The sequence below is a fragment of the Panthera tigris genome, chromosome C1, assembly GCF_018350195.1.
Source record: "Panthera tigris isolate Pti1 chromosome C1, P.tigris_Pti1_mat1.1, whole genome shotgun sequence".
NCBI lineage: Eukaryota > Metazoa > Chordata > Mammalia > Carnivora > Felidae > Panthera > Panthera tigris.
Window position 1 is genome coordinate 146,782,326 of NC_056667.1, and position 19,045 is coordinate 146,801,370.

Below are 19,045 nucleotides of genomic sequence, written 5' to 3' on the forward strand. Positions count from 1 at the left end.
CAATTATAGCAAGATAAAAACTAATAGCAAAGCATATTATTCAACTTAAAATTCAGCACAGTAGTTAGATATATGTACCTTGCACACACATTAATCTCTTTCTCTGAACAAATATTTGTAATTTCCAAAATCCTAACTGCTTTTTCACAAAATATGGTCCCTCCAACTTAAGAGGCAGTAACATAAACATTACATTCTTACATCTTACTAACATGGCAAAATCACCAAAAGAAGGAACCTAAGAACATCAGTGGCTACGTGATAGAGCAGTATAATGCTTAAAAGTCTAATGTCTTCATGAAGACCCACTTGAATAGCCAGCATTTAACTATGAAAGTTATTTACAAAAAACAATCAGTATTGACAAGCTAGCACAAAGTGACCAAATGAAAGCATAGAACCTGTTATTAAAGCTCAAGATTCTTCTGTGTACTGATTCCATAACTCAGTTCATTTCTTCATAAAATTTAGAGGTAAACTGGAAGATACCCAGAAAACTTCAATCAACTGCAATCTATTTCCTTTACTCTCTGAGATCATCGGAACGCATGAAGAACTGACTTTATCACCTGTTTTTCCCCACTGGGTAAACTGAGGGGAAAGAGCATGCACCTGCCACGCTCACAGTGTGGAATGTACACACAGGTGGGTCTTTCATAAATACCCTTCAATGGAGGGATTAGAGGCTTGCTTGGAAAAGCAGGGAACACATTTAAGTGACGACTCGATGACATCCAACATATTATACGTCAGCCAGTTCCTTACTAAAATATCATTCAAAGGAAATCTTTGAGTCTCCTTTAGGTTAGGCATTAAGTTTTTAAACCCAGAATTTTGAGGCAAGATCCGCCCCAGGGAAAGGGGAGTGGTTCGGAAAAACACGTAGAATTCAGGTGGATCAGTGACGTCAGGAAGAAGCAGCGAATTAAGAGATAGGGAGCAAACTCACCTGGAGTAGCAGAAGCTGCACACAGGTCAAAGGTCAAAGGTCAAGGCCTCAGGGAGTTCCCCCGACGCAGGAAAAGTGAAATGCCCACTCCTAGGTTCTCATGGATTCGTACAAGGGCTCAGCTGTTCCTGCCTTTGAGGTGAGATGAGGGACAAACCCTGTCACGCACAGCTGGGGTTGACAGGAAGCCGAAGCGCAAGCTGCCTCAGGTGTCAGAGCCAGCACGCGGGAATCTCCCTGTATTTCTTCCCTACACCCCCTCCCGCTCCCCAAGCCTGAGACACCTCCAGCCTCACTCCCCACCTTCTTCAGGCCCTCTCGCTCTTAACAGCATCGGTCTCTATGGCGACCTGAAACCGCAGTTCGCATTGGCCCGTTCAATATGAGGGCCGGGCCAATAGGGAGGGCCAGCCTTCTCCTCCGACCAATGGCGTTGGCGGGGAGCAGGTCCGGAGACGGCGGCGTGCTGACGTTCCCGGGAGCCCGGGGCTGGCTGGGCAGGCGGGCTGGCGGCTGGGCGGGCGGCGGCGGCGGCCTCTGGGCAGTAGAGGGGGCTCCGGGGCTGAGTCCGTGTCGACGCCGGCCGCGGAGGCGGCACCATGGGCACTGGGTAGAGGGGCAAGTTGGCCACCGCCGCCGCCCGGGGTGGTGGGAGAGCAGCTTCGGGGGAGGGGGCGGGTGGGGGAGGGAGGGGCGGGCAGCCGCTTGGCCGCCGCACTTTTTTAATTTTTTCGGGTGCCGCAGCGACGACCCCTCGGCGCAGATGTCCCTGATCCCCCGAGCGACGACGGGCGCTGCCTAACCTGGAAAGTAAGTGTGCGGGCTCGCGGGAGGGCGCGAAGACTCCTGCCCCCGAGACCCCCGGCCCTCGCCCCCTCGCGCCGGAGCCGGGACCTGCGTGTGAGGGACGCGTGGGGGACGGGCGCCTCCCTCCCGTTACTCCGTCCCCACCGCCTCGCGGCCGCCTCGGCTTTCCTGCCCCGCCTCGTGTTCCTGCCCGCACTCGCCTGCCTGCTCCCCTCCCCCCGGCAGGCGCACAAGTTTCACCCTCCATTTGCTTTTCCCGGCTATTACTCTCCTCCGGTCTCCCCTGCGCGCCGCGCACGACCCTCCCCGCGTTGGCTTGTTCGGATCCAGATCCCCCAGCGCCGAACTTGAGCGCCACGCCGAGCCCTCCCGGACGTCTGCCTCGAGGCTCACCCGCTCTTGCCCGCCTGGCACGCCGCCCCGCGCCCCCAACACCCTGGGGCGCCCGCCTTCCCCAGCCCTCGGGGCGGTCTGTCCGTCCCTCCAGCCCCAGGTCCTGCGTCCTGGCCCCCTTCCCTTCCTCCCACGCCCCTTTTGCCTGCACAGTCTCGCGTTTGCCCCGCGAGTCCCGCGCTCCTGCGGGTCCTGCCCACCCCCCTCCGTCCAGCGCGCCCCTCGCTCTTCGCGGCGTATCCTCACGCTCCACCCCTCCTGGTTCCCCAGCCTAGAGCTTCCTCCGCTGCCCTCCTGCGCTGCCGCTTCCACCTCACCCTGCCTGGAGTTAAAGCGGAGCTGCGGTACCCACCCCCACCCCCCCAACCCCGGGCCGTTCTGGAGTCCCTGCCCACCGCTGGGGCTGCCTGGTCCTCTTTCCCCTACCCGGGAAACGAGGGGATGAGCGACGGGGCCGGAATTTGGCTGCGTGTTGGCCGAGTGCGACAAACTGAGAGCGCGGGCAGTGCAGGCGCCGCGGCGGCAGTGGCCGCTCGGGGCGCAGCAATAGGCAGGTGTGTGTGTGTATCCGGCGGGCGGGGGTGGGGGGGGGGGGACGCGCGCCGCGGGCTCCTCGGCTGGCGACAGATTGTGCAGGAATGCGAGGAATGCACCAGGGGCATAGTCCACTCGGCCCGCCGCGGCTGCACTAGCGCCTTCCTGGCCCAGCTTTCGCCGCTCAGCCAGAGGTCACCGGAGCATCTTCGGAGCTGGTGAGCCTAGCTCCACTCCTCTCTTCCCCTTGCCTCTCTCCATGCGGCAGAGAGGGCGGCAGAGGGGAAGCGCGGCAGTTCTGTTGGGCTTCAGCTAGCATTTAGCCTGGGTTTTTGCTGCATTGGTCTCCAGGATCGTGAATTTGGGGTGGATGGCGGTGTAGCCAAGGTTATTGATCATTGCACAAGGTTCTTGGCAAGTTTGGTTTGCAAGATTTGAATAGTGCCTGTTTTTTACGAGGGTTTTCTGAAAACCTGCAGGAAAGGTGCCCAAGGTTCTTAGAGTAATGAGCTTGCAGCCAACGCATTTTAGCACTATCAAAAATGTCTGTTAATGCTCATGGATAGGGATGTACCGCAAGAGAGAACTTGAATGCATCACTTTGCTGTCACAAGAATTGCAATTTTTTCTCGTCATGCTGGGTTGTGTTTAGACCTCTTATAATACGTAATGAATAGAAACAGAGAAGCAGTGTTTGGTCAGCGATGGGACAGATAGAACTGTCTGGTACAGTTAAATTCGGGGCGTGTCAGTTACCATTGCAAGTAACTGGGGACAACACAATCATGTATATTTCAAGATGTAATTTAGTTGAGGTCTCAGTTCTTTTTGTTACTGAGTTTGAAAAAATAAATGCAGCCCTCCAACTTTTAACTAATGGTAATTATGTATAAAATCAATAATAATTAATATACTTTTTCGTCAAATTTTATTTTCTGTAATGCAGGAAAGCACATTTTCGACAGACGGTGTGCTTCTAGAATTGGGCTTAGATTATTATATTTTAAAAGGGAAAGTAGAAGACCGCTTCGCTTTTTGAATGCAGTGTGTTGCAATGGAAGTAACATCTTTTCTGGTACCTGTGAAATAGTTATGGAAATGGCAACATTACAATGAGAACAACCGATGTCCAAAATAAGGTTTCTGGATGTTGAAAAGCATACTATGTATGCCTTTATTTGACACAGTTTGCTTTGGAGGTTGAGTTTACTACAAGCCTCTCCACACTTCGTTATTTTTGTATCAGATTCAGGAAAATAATAAGTTGATTGTCTAGCTGTCTTCCAACACCTACTTTGTGTGAATCAAGTGCACTGAAAAGTATAAGATGAGTACCTTTCAGTTAAGGACTCAACAGAAAGGAAAAATAGAAAAAAATGAAAAAACTTTGCAGTGGGAAAGGTTGTGTGTTTTAACTGCTACATTGTTTTTTTAGGTAGGTCCCTAATCTGTAGACCTTCTCATTTATAGATTTAACTCTAAATTGGAGTTAGTAACACTGTGTAGGATATTGGGAGGTGTTTATGGATGCTAACAGGAAATTTGTTATGTAACAATATCATATTACAGCAGAGTTTAACACATGCTTATTTGACTTGATGTGAAGATTAGAAAGTAAAAGTACAGTTTCTCTGCTACCTTAGAAATTTAAATAACTCATTCAAGTATATAATGTATATACGTGATTGGCTGTGCAAATAGTTTTACCTGCTTCAGGTAAAGGTATGCTTTCAGTTAGAAATAGATTTTAGTTGTTACAGATACTTGAAGAGAAGTAGCTCTAAAACTAGTAATCATTCACAATCAAAAATAACATAAATTGTGTTTTGATGATAGTATATTCCCTTACCAACCCCCGCTATTATATAAGTAGAAGGTACTGCTTTTCACATATTAGATGTTATACTGAAGATTCTAAATTGTGGAATTAAGTGTCCAGTTTTCTTAATTCTTAACCTATACTGGTTTTGAGGGGAGATAGGGGAGCAGGGTAGTGATGGGAAGCATAAGAGAAGGTAAGCAGAAAGTAGGAGCAGCTGGCGTTCATCCAGAAAAAAAAAAAAATGTTACTGCTGCATTTACAGGCTGAATAAATCAATCTATTTCAGTGAGTGGTTCTGATATAATTTGACTTAAAGAAACTACTCCCTAACTCAGTTTAATAAAAACTTTAGCAATTGTATGACCTTGATTAATTAAATTAAGTCTATATTAAGTCAGAATTGCAATTTCTTATTTCTATACAAATTGGGAAAGTAAATTTAATTTAAAACTTTTAAATTCACTTAATTAAAAAAACCAGTTATTGCCAATTTTAAAATTGAATTCTTTCCTTGTTGTTGGCCAAGGATTGATTTACATAGAGAATTGTCACATCACCAATCATTTGGGAAGTCCAGTCTCTCACCTGACTGCTTTGAAATTTTAAAGTATTTTGAGAATGCTCTATAATCTGCTGGGGTTCCCCCCCCCCATTTCAATCAAGGGGTAAATCTCTAATTTGCCTAATTTTAAAATAGAATTATAATAATGAAGTCATACCTGCATTATTAACTGGAAGATAAAGTAGGGGTTATTCTAGGGTTATTCTGGGGCATAAACATTCATGGAATTGTATGTCACTTTGGAAAGCTGCCTTCATTCCTTCATTGTACTGGGAGATAATTACTTCTTCAATGTCTTAAATGGTTTTGTAGTGCCTTTCCTGCGCTGAAGGGGGAAGAAGAATCTGATACAGGACACCAGTGGACTGATCATGTTTAGAAAATTAGGTAACTATTTCATGCCCATACTGTAACTACAAAGAGCTGCAGAGAGAGAGGAAGTAAAACTTTAAGATACCTGAATGTGAGACTTCATAAACTGCCAGTAAGTGATGATCTCAATCAGCAGATCAATTTGATGCCCAGCTGTAAGAAATAACAGGCTCCTTTTAGGATAAGGAGGTGAGGGCCTAAGTGACAAAGAGCAACAATTCATGTGCTTGCTCGTTTCAGTTGAGAAGTTGTACAACATTCATATGTTGTTCACATTATCACTTTAATAAATCAGTGGAATTATCTTCATCTTTTGGGGGCTTTGTTACTGTAACTAATTGGGGATATTACATGATGGTGCTTTTCAGTGAAACTTAGAATACTGCAGACATTCCATTTGTCACTGGTCTAAGTATTTTCTTTTTATAATTTAGATTTACTGTTATTTGGTATACTAATAAATGTTAGCTACAGTGCTGTTCATTTGATTATTCATAGTCTTGATATTATAGTTTATTGTGACTAATACATAATGATTCACTGCAGATGATAAAATGCCATTAGAGATTGGATTGTAAAATTTTAATACTATAAAATATATAAATTAAAAATATGGAGGTGTCTGCATTATTTTAAGTCATGTCATTATGAAACATTTTTCATGAACCGTATAATGCCTGCTGATTCAGTAGATGCCAGTCCCTCTAGGTAGATATAATATCATATAGCCTTCATTAAGTCCAGAACTCAACAAACAAAGGGTGGGTAGGGAGGGGGTAAGTGAACCAATAACCCTCTTCAACTGCCAAGGCATGTTTGCTTCTATCATTATTGTCTATGTTAAATATAAATTTAGTGAGTTGTAAATATCCAGAGAAGTTTATTCTGTTCTTCCTTAATCTGGATCCCCTCCCCTCCCCTGCCCCCTTTCCCCGACGTCAAACACTACCACCCAATGCATCTGTCTGCTTGGAGAGGCAGAGAAAGCCCCTTTTCAGGAGCCATTTAATATTGAAGCTGATGCTTAGTGTTCCAAGTTGAATTTAGAGTGGATGCGGGTTTTTGTCATCAAAATGGCATTATATATAAAAGGTAAAATGTGTCATTGAAGAGGGGTCATCAGAGTACTCTGTAGGCTTTGGAGGCCTGGCCTGGAACTTGGAATACAGTTTTTCATAGATGCCACGGCTGACTTACACATAGGCTTTTAAAACACTAGGAAGTAGTGTCTGAAATTCTGGTCCTTTGTAAGCTCTCTCAAATTGCAGACGGGGAGGTGAAAAGCACCCTACTCCAGAAATTAGGATATCTACCACTAAACCTTATGGCCCTAATAAACCATTTAACATTTGGGTTATAGCTTCCTCCTTTTAAAAATGCAAGGTTTTGGGGGCACCTGGGTGGCTTAGTTAAGCATCTGACTTCAGCTCAGATCATGATCTTGGGGTTCCTGAGTTCAAATCCCACCCCCTGCTTCAGACTCTGTGCTGACAGCTGAGCCTGGAGCCTGCTTTGGATTCTGTGTCTCCCTCTGTCTCTGCCCCTCCCCCACTTGTTCTCTCTCTCTCAAAAATAAATAAAAACATTAAAAATAAATACAAATAAAAATGCAGGGTTTGGGGTGGCTGGGTAGCTCAGTGAGTTAAGTGTCTCTTATTTCAGCTTAGGCCGTGGTCTCACATTCCACGGGTTCAAGCCCCACGTTGGGCTCTGTGCTGACAGTGCAGAGAACCTGCTTGGGATTCTCTCTGCCCCTACCCTGCTAGTGTACTCTCTCAGGCGCTCTCTCTTTCTCTCAAAAATAAATAAACATCAAGTAAAAATGAAGGGTTCGGATTGCATTGCTTTGCTCAAGGTTTCCAAAGCCCTCCATGCTTTTGCTTTTTTTTTTTTTTTTTTAAAGAGAAGTTTCCTAAGCATTAGTTTATGTAATCAGTCTTCTTTCTCCTTCCCCAAATCATAGCAACAAAGGAGTTGGAGTTCTCTTTTGGGACTTTTGAATCTCCTTCATGGGCACCTTAAATTGTTTTGTTTTTTTCTTTTGTAACAAGATCATTTTGGCAAGTGAGAGGAACGGATTAATGTATATAAATGTTTTCATGGTCTTTGGCTGTCTACCCCTAACCCACCCCTCATCCAGAATTAACCATGGTAGTTTAGGTCAGAAAAGGTCCTTGGACTTTCACCTTGACACTGAGTGAATTCATAAAATGTATCAGTAAAGCAATGAGGTGTCTGCTTAGAAGTCAGACTGCCATAGTTCAGTTCTGTCTATTTGCTAGGTGTGTGACATGCTAAATTATATAAATTCTATAGATCTCATTTTACTCATTTGTAAAACAATGATGTAAGTATCCACCTCAAATGGTTGTGAGGAATAAATGAGTCAATGCATGTAAAGCCCTTAAAGCTCAGGGCCAGCTCTTAATACATTTAAACCCTTATTCTTGCATTGTTGTACTTAATGATACTTTCTGTAGCATCTACTATATATTGGGCAAATTATTAACTTGCTTTCTTTTATCTTAGTAAATACGATTATGAATCTAAATAAAATATTTCAGGGAAAATATAAACTACGAAAGATAAATTATGAGTTTGATAGTTTGCAAGAGATTGTTCATAAGGAAAAGAATCCAGCAAAATCAAAGAAGGGCCTTTTTAAAATAGGGAAGTTATAAGTTCTTGGGGTGCTTGGGTCGCTCAGTCGGTTAAGTGTCTGACTTTTGCTCAGGTCGTGATCTCGCTTGCGTTCGTGAGCTTGAGCTCCTTGTTGAGCTCTGTGCTGACAGCTTAGAGCTTGGAGTCTGCTTCGGATTCTGTGTCTCCCTCTCTCTGCCCCTTCCTCGCTCACACTTTATCTCTCACAAATAAACAAACATTAACAATATTAAAAAAAAAATAAAATAGGGGAGTTACAACTTCTTTAGTTAGGCAATATGTAAAGGCATGTAAAATACCACTAACCAACACATGTAGGAGGTTTGGTTGAATAATTCCTTAATAAACGTGTTTGAAAGGTAAAGACTGATAGTATTATATTGCAGGGGCCAGAGTGGAAACGCTTGCAAAATGTAAAATATCTTTTAATTATGTATATAACTATTGCATTTGTAATTCTAATTAGTATCATTTTATACAATGTCTTTCCTAGTCTTTACATGAAGAAAGTGTTAGTGTTTTTTTTGTTTTGGTTTTTAATATAATTTATTGCCAAATTGGCTTCTATACAGCACCCAGTGCTCATCCCAGCAAGTGCCCTCCTCAATGCCCATCACCCATTTTCCCCTCGCCCCCACCCCCCATCCGCCCTCAATTTGTCTCTCTGTATTTTAGAGTCTCTTGTGGTTTGCCTCACTCCCTCTCTCTACTGTAACTATTTTTTCCCCTTCCCTTCCCCCATGGGCTTCTGTTAAGTTTCTCAAGATCCACATATGAGTGAAAACATATGATATCTGTCCTTCTCTGACTTATTTCACTCAGTGTAATACCTTCCAGTTCTGTCCACGTTGCTGCAAATTTCATGATTTTATTCAGAAAGTGTTAGTGTTAATCATATATGCATTTATGGCCTAAAATGCAGCTTGTAAATTAACTTTAAAAAAAAATATATATATAGGGGCGTCTGGGTGGCTCAGTTGGTTAAGTGTCCGACTTCGGCTCAGGTCACGATCTCACAGTCTGTGGGTTTGAGCCCCGCGTCGGGCTCTGGGCTGATGGCTCAGAGCCTGGAGCCTGCTTCCGATTCTGTGTCTCCCTCTCTCTCTGCCCCTCCCCCATTCATGCTCTGTCTCTCTCTGTCTCAAAAATAAATAAAAACGTCAAAAAATATATATATATATATATACGTATATATATGTACATATATATATACGTATATATATATATATATATATATATATATTTATTTATTTATTTATTTTATTTTATTTTAGAGAGAGCGCACAAGCCAGGGAGAGGGGCAGAGGAAGACAGAGAAAATCTCAAGCAGGCTCCATGCTCCGCACAGAGCCCAATGCAGGGCTTGATCTCACCACCCTGGGACCATGACCTAAGCCGAAATCAAGAGTTGGATGCTCAGCCAACTGAACCACCCAGGCACCCCTTAAATCAGCTTTTCAAACTGATGTTTCTGTCCAGAAATGAGCACTTGAAATTGACAGGAAATTGCCAAAGCAATGAAAGACTAGAAGTTTGGAAGATACTTAATGTAATAATCCAAGAGACAGTGGTTTAAGAGATATAAAGAGTCTCTTGTTCTAGACCTGGCTGTGTTACTACATAGGTGTGTGTCCCATGAGTAAGTCCTTTACCTCTGGGCTCTAGTTTTCTCGTGTATAAAATGAGGGAGGGAGTTGAACTAGATGCTCTCTAGAGCCCTAGTACTTATATTTCACCATGCTTAGAATTACATGTTGTCACTCTGTTTAATTTTTCCCTCAGCAGAAATGAGGACTGTCTTCTCAAGTATTTATTAAAATTTACTTTTTAGGATAAGGGGAGAAAGTTGAAGTTGTATACATGAAATGCTCAGCTCATAAAAATATAAGCATTGTAGCCAGACAAACATTTGACCTAATGTTGGCTGAGTCAGTGGCTAACCTCTTGGATTCATTTGTTAATAGGCAGTTTCCTGTGCACTTTTGAGGCTTAACCCCTAATTGAGACTAAATTTTCCGGAAGTTGGATAGAAACAGAAGGGGGATTTAGGTGGTGATTTGAGGGGACTAGTCTTGTTAAAATGAGAAAGACCCACTTACCATTTGCTTTAATTTTGTTTTGTCCTCAAAGACATGAACTGAGAGTTGTTCCTCTGAAAACATCTTGCTTTTCCATAAATACTTTATGTTCGTAGGAACTCACTAATTCATATCTCATTATAGAATATAGATCTCTTTCATTTAACTCTAATCTTTGCATGCAGACAATGTACAGTGTTCGGAAACTGGTGGATTCCAACAGGATGATATTGTTCTTGGATTGTGTTTTTTGTTTTTGTTTTTTAAAGCAGTTAAAAACTGTTGAGGAGAGCTTCTTCTAGATCCTGCTCTCCCCTACAAAGGGGAAAAAATCCTTATAGAACTTACATATGTATACATCCATAAACAGTAGTTTAAAAATATTGAGATCAGCTGTTTTCTTTTGCTAATGTAATCAGTACATTATTTTCAAAAGGAGAATTATGTATGTATACTAATGTATGCAATATTAATTTTCAGTGTCATGATCAAAGTAAACACTTGAATAGGCTTTTCAGTTTCCATACCTTCACAAGAATTAGAAGCACTCATGTAAAATGGAAACCAGTAATAACCACTTTGAAGTGAAGCGCATCATATATTCTGACACCTGTACCCTGTATTGAATAGGAAAGAAGGACTGATCTAGCTAGTTAGAAGTAACTTCTTATTCTTGAATACTACCAAGGGTTCAAACAAAGGGACTGAACACAATTAGTGCTTCATATTTACTGGAGCCCTACCATGTATGTGTTCTGTTTTGGATACCTCTTATTTAAAAAGATCTACGATTCATTTTAGCTCCTTTCAAGCAACATTCATTAGTCCCCTGCTCTGTATCAGACTGTGCTAGGCCTCATGGCCAAATAATGGTTTCTGTCAGGAGTTTTACTTGGATTCAGTATTGAGAGTCTCTATCTTTAAGGAATTTGTGATTAATTTTACAATCCAGTTGGGAAAAATAATACACATGAACTGGAAAAAAAAAGTCCTAGAAAACTTTGGTATATAAATAAACATGCAAAATTTTTCTGTAAGTGTTAAGAAAGAGCTGTAAGATGACTTTGTATTAACTGGGTTTTAGTTAAATTTACTTTTTTGGTATGTGTTGATACATTACCAGAATCTAGATAGACAGCTGCCTGCCTTAACCACTGTCTGTGGCTTTCTTTGGAAAAACCTTGCATCTGAAAAAGTACGCTCTTACCAGTAGTAAGGTAGAGATTTCAGAAAAGGTTTTAATCATGAACTTGATTATTTGGTTATATTTCTTAGAGTACTTTACCAAATACCCTATGTAAAATGATCACAATGAAAATGAATTCTTGATGAAAAACCATAATTTATGCTTCAAGACTTACCATTTTAAGTAAGTTCTTTTTTTTAAAACTTTTTTTTTAATTTTTATGTTTTTATTTTATTTTTGAGAAAGAAAGAGAGACAGAGTGCTAGTGGGGGGAGGGGCAGAGAGAGAAGGAGACACAGAATCTGAAGTAGGCTCCAGACTCCAAGCTGTCAGCAGAGAGCCCGATGCGGGGCTTGAACTCACGGATGGTGAGATCATGCCCTGAGCCAAAGTCAGACACCCAACCGACTGAGCCACTTAGGCGCCCCTTAAGGAAGTTCTTATTTTCATTTTCATATAGCAGTACTTTGGTTTATTGTGTTTTGTGCTTTTCTTTATTCTTTATGCAATTTATGTGCCTTTATAAGTCCAGACTCATTATCTATTATTGAAAATATCCCCTTCCGTTGTTATGAATAAACAGAAGAATGTTTTGAAAATCTCTTGTGACATCTGCTAGAATAAATGGTCTCATTGAATCTTACCTTAAATCTCAGACTGATGTACTGTTGGGAATTTTCCACTTATTGTCAATTTGTCAATGACTGAATAAGCAGAAGAGTCAGTTTTTTTTTAAAGCACTAAAAAAAGGAATCCAAAAACCCAATTGGACTTGCACAAGAACTGCTATTATTTTGAGACCTGTGATAAACAACTCAGCTGTTGAAATGTCTAATTCAGACTGTCAGCAGATGAAAAATTCAGACTGTCAGTCTGAAATCTTTAGACAGGCTATTGGCAGGTGTCAGTCTTCAGAAATATTGTTTGTGGGTCATTCATTTGGAGCTCTGAACACAGTTTTCCATAGAAGCAATATAAATCCAGAAATTCAGCATCCTAAAATATAACTAGAATTTAGAATATATTGGTTCCCATTGTCCTCCTCTGAGCTCTTCAATGGCAGGGATTTTGTCTTTGTGTGTGACTTATTCTTGACCTCTAGTCTTTCTAGATATTTATAAGAATAAATTGTGTTTTTTTAAATATTTTTTATTTGATTATAAATGACAACGTTACATTCGTTTCAGATCTACAACATAGTGATTCAACTTCTATGTTATGCTATGCTCACCCAAAGTGTAGCTATCATCTGTCCCTATGCTGCACTATTACAGTATCACCTATTCCTTATGCTGTCCCTTTCATTCCCATGACTTATTCATTCCATAAATGGAAGCCTGTATCTCCCCCTCCTCTTCACTCAGTTTGTTCACCTCTCCTCCCTCCTGGGAAACATCAGTTCTCTGTGTTTTTAGGTTTGATTCAGCTCTGTATTTATTCATTTTTTTAGACTCCATATATGAGTGAAATCATGGTATTTGTCTTTCTCTCACTTATTTCATTTAGCATAATATCCTCTATATCCATCCATGTTGTTGCAAATGGCGAGATCTCTTCATTTTTTAATGACCATGTAGTATTCAACTGTGTGTGTGTGTATACACACATACATACATACATTCACCACGTGTGTTTTATCCATTAATCTATTGATAGACACTTGGGTTGCTTCCATATCTTGGCTATGTGGATTATGTGATATTTCTGTTTTTAATTTTTTGAGGAACCTCCATACTATTTTCCACAGTAGTTGTACCAATTTACATTCCCACCAGCAGTGCATGAGAGTTCCTTTCTCTCCACATCCTTGCCAACACTCGTCTTTTCTTGTCATTTTGATGTTAGCCATTCTAACTAGTATAAGGTGATAGCTCATTGTGGTTTTGATTTGCATTTCCCTGGTGATGAGTGATGTCAAGCATCTTTTCTTGTGTCTGTTGGCCATCTCTATGTCTTCTTTGGAAGAAAACTGTTCATGTTCTCTGGCCATTTTTTAAATCAGATTGGGGTTTATTGGTGTTGAGTTGTAGAAGTTGTTTATATAATTTGAATATTCACCCTTTATCAGATAAATCCTTTGGAAATGTCTTCTCCCATTAATGAATGAGTTTTAAATTGCAATTTTGGAATACCTTCACCAACTACTCTTGGATTAACTTCTCTCTGCAGCCCTCTTTCTTTTGTAAATTATTTTTGTAAACTGTTTATCATGCATATTTCAATGGCAACACTGCATTTGCCTCATAGAAAAATTACCTTTGTAATACAACTTGCTAGATAATTTATCATATCAAATTCCTTACTAAAAATCCTCAGTTAGAAGATGTTAAACATATTGATTCATATTCATATTAATTTTAATTGCCTATATTATAACTATGGTGAAATGAATTTACATAGTCCTCTTTCTCGTACTATTCACATGCAGACATCAAGCACCAAGACCAGCTTGGTCAGGTTTTGGCAGTATGACATTGAGCAAATTTTCTGTGTCCTTGTCTTTTGTAAATTAGTAATAACTTTTATATACCCAGCTGATGAATTGAGGTCAGGAGTAGATGTAATTTTAAGCACATGAAGTTTTTCAAAGGAAAAAGTTTACTAAAATAGTATAATTTATACTATAAACCTACATAAACATTAAAAATACTAAAGCAGGAAATTTCATAGCTTGTTTTAGCCCAGTGGGTACACCAAACCTTTGTTTGATTTTAATAGTGCAGTTGGAAATACTCTTAAGACATTTTGGTGGTCCCTCACCTAACCTCAAGTAATCACAGTGGTAAAATTTGAATAAATAATAATTTAAAAAATAAATTTTAATTGTGAAATTATTTTGAAATCACACGTGGCTTTAAGAAATAACACAGAGATCCTGGGTACCCTTTACCTAGTTTCCTCCAATAGTAACATTTTGCAAAACTACAGTACAGTTTCATGACCAGGATATTGACACAGATATAGTCAGGATACATAACAAATTCTATCACTACAGGCATCCCCTATGTTGCTCTTGTAGAGCCACAGCCTTACTTCTCTCTCACCCTCCCCCCCTCCTTAATCTCTACCAACAATTTAATTAATTTAATTCCATGTCTATAATTTTGTCATTTTAAGAATGTTACATAAATAGAATCATATAGTGTGTGACTCTGGAGTTTTGGGTTTTGTTTTTACTCAGCATAATTCCTTAGAGATTCATTCAGGTTGTTCTGTATCAATATCTCTTCTGTTTAATTGCTTAGTATTACATAGTATGGATGTACCACAGTTTGTTTAATCATTCACCTATGGAGGGACATCTGGGTTATTTTTAATTTATGATAATTTTAAGTTTACAAATATAACTGCTGTAGATATCTGTATCCTAGAAAATGCGTAGGAATGAAATTGCTGGATTGATTTTTTTTTTTTAAGATACTATTTTTAAGTAATCTATACCCAGTGTAGGGCTCGAACTCAGAAACCCGAGATCAAGAGTCCCATGCTCCACCAAGTGGAGCCAGACAAGTGCCCCTGAATTATAATTTTTGAAAGCTTTCTTTCTGTGATTACACACTGAATTACATGAGGCCTCATGTAAAGTTAGGTAAATTACCAAAACTTGTCTGTAAAATATATAGACAACTTGTCTATAAAACATAAAGTCTTTTATCTTTTGTTAGTGTTTTACAAATACTACTCCCATAAGTTTACCTTATTTTTAGCAAAACATCATTCATTTTAAGTGGATATCCTGAACTTGCTTTGTAGCTTGACTTCAGTGTTTGTTTTCTGTTCTGTTCTGTTTTGTTTTGGACAGCAGGTATACTTAATTTCTGGTAGCAGTACTGTATTTTTAAATGCAATTCTTGATGTTGCGTTTATTTGGAATTTCACCTATGTAGGATGTACAGCATTATAGGTAATGTTCTTCCCAAAAAAAAGGTGTTTATTGTGTACCATGCTAACAGGCAAAGTGGGGACATAAAATGAAGACATCAGTATCCTTGTATGTGATTGGAATTGATCCAGCTGTCAGGTAGAAGACAATAAGCATACCTGGTATTTTTAAAGGCAAGGACTCTTTTCTTTCCTAGGAGAGAAGACATTTTTTAAAGCATGATTCTCTCACTTTCTCCTCTTAACCCCCTGCTTTTTGCATGATTACATACAATTTCTGCTAGAAAAAAAAATGCTGAAATTGTCTAGCCTAAAGTCTTTACTAATAATAATTTGATTTTTTGAATTAATGTCCTTCTTATCTTGAATGTCAAATATGTTTCTTCTCATAGTTTAAAATACCACCAGATCCGTTAGTTTTATATCTTGTTCTGTATTGCTTATTTTTAGTATAATACATTTATCAATGCTTTTAGCATTCATAGTCTTCTGCAATCCCAGCTGAGAAGACAACTGATGATCATGAGCAATCCTAAAACATAGCTTATCCAGTAACATTCTTTTTTAACACGTGCTTTTAAGGATTTGATCCTTTCTCTATATTTGAATGATATAACCTCAGCACCTTTTAATTTCACTGAAGTATGATCTTCCCAACAATTTGTATATTTCCTGAAGGCTTTTCTCTAGGTGACTAGTGTGCCCTTCTCTGTCTCGTGAGCCCGTGGTTCTTTTCCTTCAAGATCTAACTCAGTGACCCCTTCCTAGTGAAGCCTTCTTTGGCCCTTCTTTCTTACCATTTTGCATGTAACTCTGCTATGAACATGTGTCACGTTGTGTTCAAGTTGTTTTCTGTGTCTCTGTTCATGGCTATGTTGCAAGTCCTGCTCAGGTTACTGTGTCACAGCCATCATTGTAGCTCTCACTTAGCAACGTGCCTGCCATATATTATGCCCCAGCTGCATGCTTTGTGTGAATGAACAATTAAATACTTTATGATCTTAGTTGTCCTGTCTCCCCTAACCTTCAGTGACTCCTGGTTGTTCACCTTCCAGGATGGCTTCAACACTCCTTAGCCTGCCTACCATTTAAGACCCTTTACAATGAAACCCTAATTATTCTCCTTCCTGAGCCTTCCCCATCAGCAAAACTAGTTTCTACTTGCTGTTACCTGCTTCCCTGCACCGTAGGTTTGAATCTTTCAGCCCTCCAAGACCTGGTTCAAATATTTCCTTGTATGGGTGACCTTCTGTGACCACTCTGGTTGACTGTTCTCTGTCCTCCAAATGTTTTTACTTGTACTCTTTTTTTTTTTTTTAACTTATTTATTTTGAAATAGTGGGAGAGAGCACACAAGCAGGGGAGGGGCAGAGAGAGAGTGGGGGAGAGAATAACCCAAGCAGGCTCAGCATGAAGCCTGACTCAGGGCTTGAACTCCTGAACCCTGAGATCATGACCCCAGTTGAAATCAAGAGTCAGGTGCTTAACTGACTGAGCCACCCAGGTGCCCCTGTACTCTGGCTTTTAATGATAAACTTCCCATGGTGGTTTTTCTGTTGTATTGGATTGTTCATCTCTACCTATTAATGTTTCTCTTGTCTCTTTCTCCCAAGTATAGTCTCTTGAGGGAAGTGTCCTTGTCCTGCACATGTGCTATCCCAAGTGACATTTTTCAAGTAGAGGTCACTCAAGAAATGAGGTTGTATCTGCTGGTGATATGGGTAAGCAGGGTTAACTTTTAATTTAGGCATACCAAAATGTCCATGAAAAGGCAGTCTCTCATCTGTCCTTTCATTTAGAGTTATTTGCAAAGCACCTAGCATGTACCAGTCTTTGGTATATGTCACTTAGATATTTTGGTGACCTCAGTAGGCAAATAAGCTACATCAAAATGAAGCTTTGATGGTTAGTTTTTAAAGACCCCATCTGTGAAGTAAGGTGTATTAAGTGGGGGTTTTGCTCCTGTAAGTTGTTGTCTTATATATATGTGTGTGCATATATATATTAGTGTCACATACTGAAAAGAGTGAAAACTGTAGCTGAGAAAACAAAATTTACCTCTTGAAATTTGTTTTAACAAGGAAAAGGTTATATGCTTCTGAAGCTACAGAAATGTTGATGTCCAATATGGTAGCTACTGACCACGTGGGCTATTTAAGTTTTTTAATTAAAAGTTTAGTTTCTTATCCTTACTGGCCACACTTTAAGTGCTGGATAACTTACAGATGGCAAGTGGCTATTGTAATAGATAAAGAATGTTTCTGTCACTGCAGAAAATTCTGTTGGAACTGGTATAGAGAGTAGCTGGGACCAATTATAAATAAGAAAATTGTAGATGCTTTCAGAATAACACAGCAAGATAGTATAACTTTACAGTCTTCAAAGCATTTATGTTCATATTTATTTAATCTTTTTAATAACCATAAAATCAGTGATATGCTACCTTTATTTCACATGCAAGGAAGTTATGAGCATCATCACAGCAATAAAAAGTAACTCTTAAAAGGGAATTAGAATATACTATAAGTTCAGTTTGTGGTTCAGTTCTTCATACTGAAAGCAATAGTTGTTATTTAGTAGTAAATACTTGATTAATGAATTATGGAAAGCATTGGATGTACATGAATGTATTTTATTTTTGCTTTCACTTAAAATCCCATCAAGTTAAAAAAAAAATCTCTTGGCTTACCTATTGAAATTTTCAAAGGAGGTCAATGAATTCTAGTCAATAACCTTTTTTTTTTTTTTCCCCCTGAGGCCTAGTGCTAGGTGTGAGGAGGGATGTGGAAATGAGGCAGAAAAGGCTTACTTCCTTTGTTCATGACCTACAGTAAGGATATTAGCTCTTAGACGTGACATTATAGTAGCAATTGAACCTCAGAGATCCCAGAAAATGTCATTATTGATTACAGAAAAGCTCGATCGTCTTCACGTATGTAGCAACTTCAGGCTGGCCAGAGCCTTTTACTTTCTATTCCGTCTACATGCTGAGACCTGTAGGGACAGCAAAGTATAAAAGGCAAAGAACTTGTCCTCAAGAAGCTTGAATTAAAACTGCTATAATTCTGGGGATAAAAGAAGGAGGACAGTTGTGCTGAACACCTTCCATTTGTGGTTTTGCTTTGAAAAAAATTTTTTTTTAAATTTTTTTTAACGTTTATTTATTTTTGAGACAGAGAGAGACAGAGCATGAACGGGGGACGGTCAGAGAGAGGGAGACACAGAATCTGAAACAGGCTCCAGGCTCTGAGCTGTCAGCACAGAGCCCGATGCGGGGATCGAACTCACGGACCGTGAGATCATGACCTGAGCCGAAGTCGGCCGCTTAACCGACTGAGCCACCCAGGTGCCCCGAAAATTTTTAAATTAAAAACTGCCTGGAACACATAGAAGTTTGAGTATATGGAATAAGTTAATCCCACATGCAAAATATGATTCATTTAATGTATAGACTATCCCCTTGCTTCACAGTCATAGGGAAGTTAAGGGGCAGAGTCCTCCCCCTTTTCTTGTTTTTTCATTAATGCTGACTTAAGACACAGTAATTTCATCTTATTCTAAATATCCATAAATTCACTTCAGAGCAGAAATGCTGATGTAAAATTTGAGTTACTTTAAATTGATATATTTCAACCTTTCATGCTTTTTAAAATATCTAACACATAACAAATCTATGCTATAGGTTATAGTTTTTTCACTGCTTGTAAGAAACGAGGTGATCGACACTCCTCACGTGAATGCATAGGCTGTAAGTATTTTGCAGGTTGCTTCTGTGCTCTGAATCAGTTGGGTTGTAAAG

At 40.0% G+C, this 19,045-nt stretch overlaps 2 protein-coding genes across 11 annotated transcripts in view; one reads left to right on the forward strand and one right to left on the reverse strand.

Annotated features, from left to right (window-relative positions):
* CCDC148 (coiled-coil domain containing 148) overlaps positions 1-1,030 on the reverse strand; it is a 253,617-nt gene extending 252,587 nt beyond the window's left edge. Inside the window, exon 1 of the mRNA XM_042994492.1 lies at positions 950-1,030. The gene's annotated coding sequence lies outside the window, so the exon portion shown is untranslated. The remainder of the gene's footprint in view (positions 1-949) is intronic.
* Positions 1,027-19,045, forward strand: part of PKP4 (plakophilin 4) — a 238,065-nt gene continuing 220,046 nt past the window's right edge. For 7 of the 10 annotated variants that reach the window (XM_042994481.1, XM_042994489.1, XM_042994483.1 and 4 more), the window contains exons 1-2: positions 1,648-1,759; positions 5,380-5,454. In XM_042994481.1, coding sequence (XP_042850415.1) covers positions 5,439-5,454 — 16 coding nt within the window. In that variant the 5' untranslated portion in view covers positions 1,648-1,759; positions 5,380-5,438. Of the gene's footprint in view, positions 1,089-1,647; positions 1,760-2,684; positions 2,704-5,379; positions 5,455-19,045 lie in introns of those variants that run through there. The other 3 variants (XM_042994487.1, XM_042994486.1, XM_042994488.1) reach the window with 3 other exon arrangements.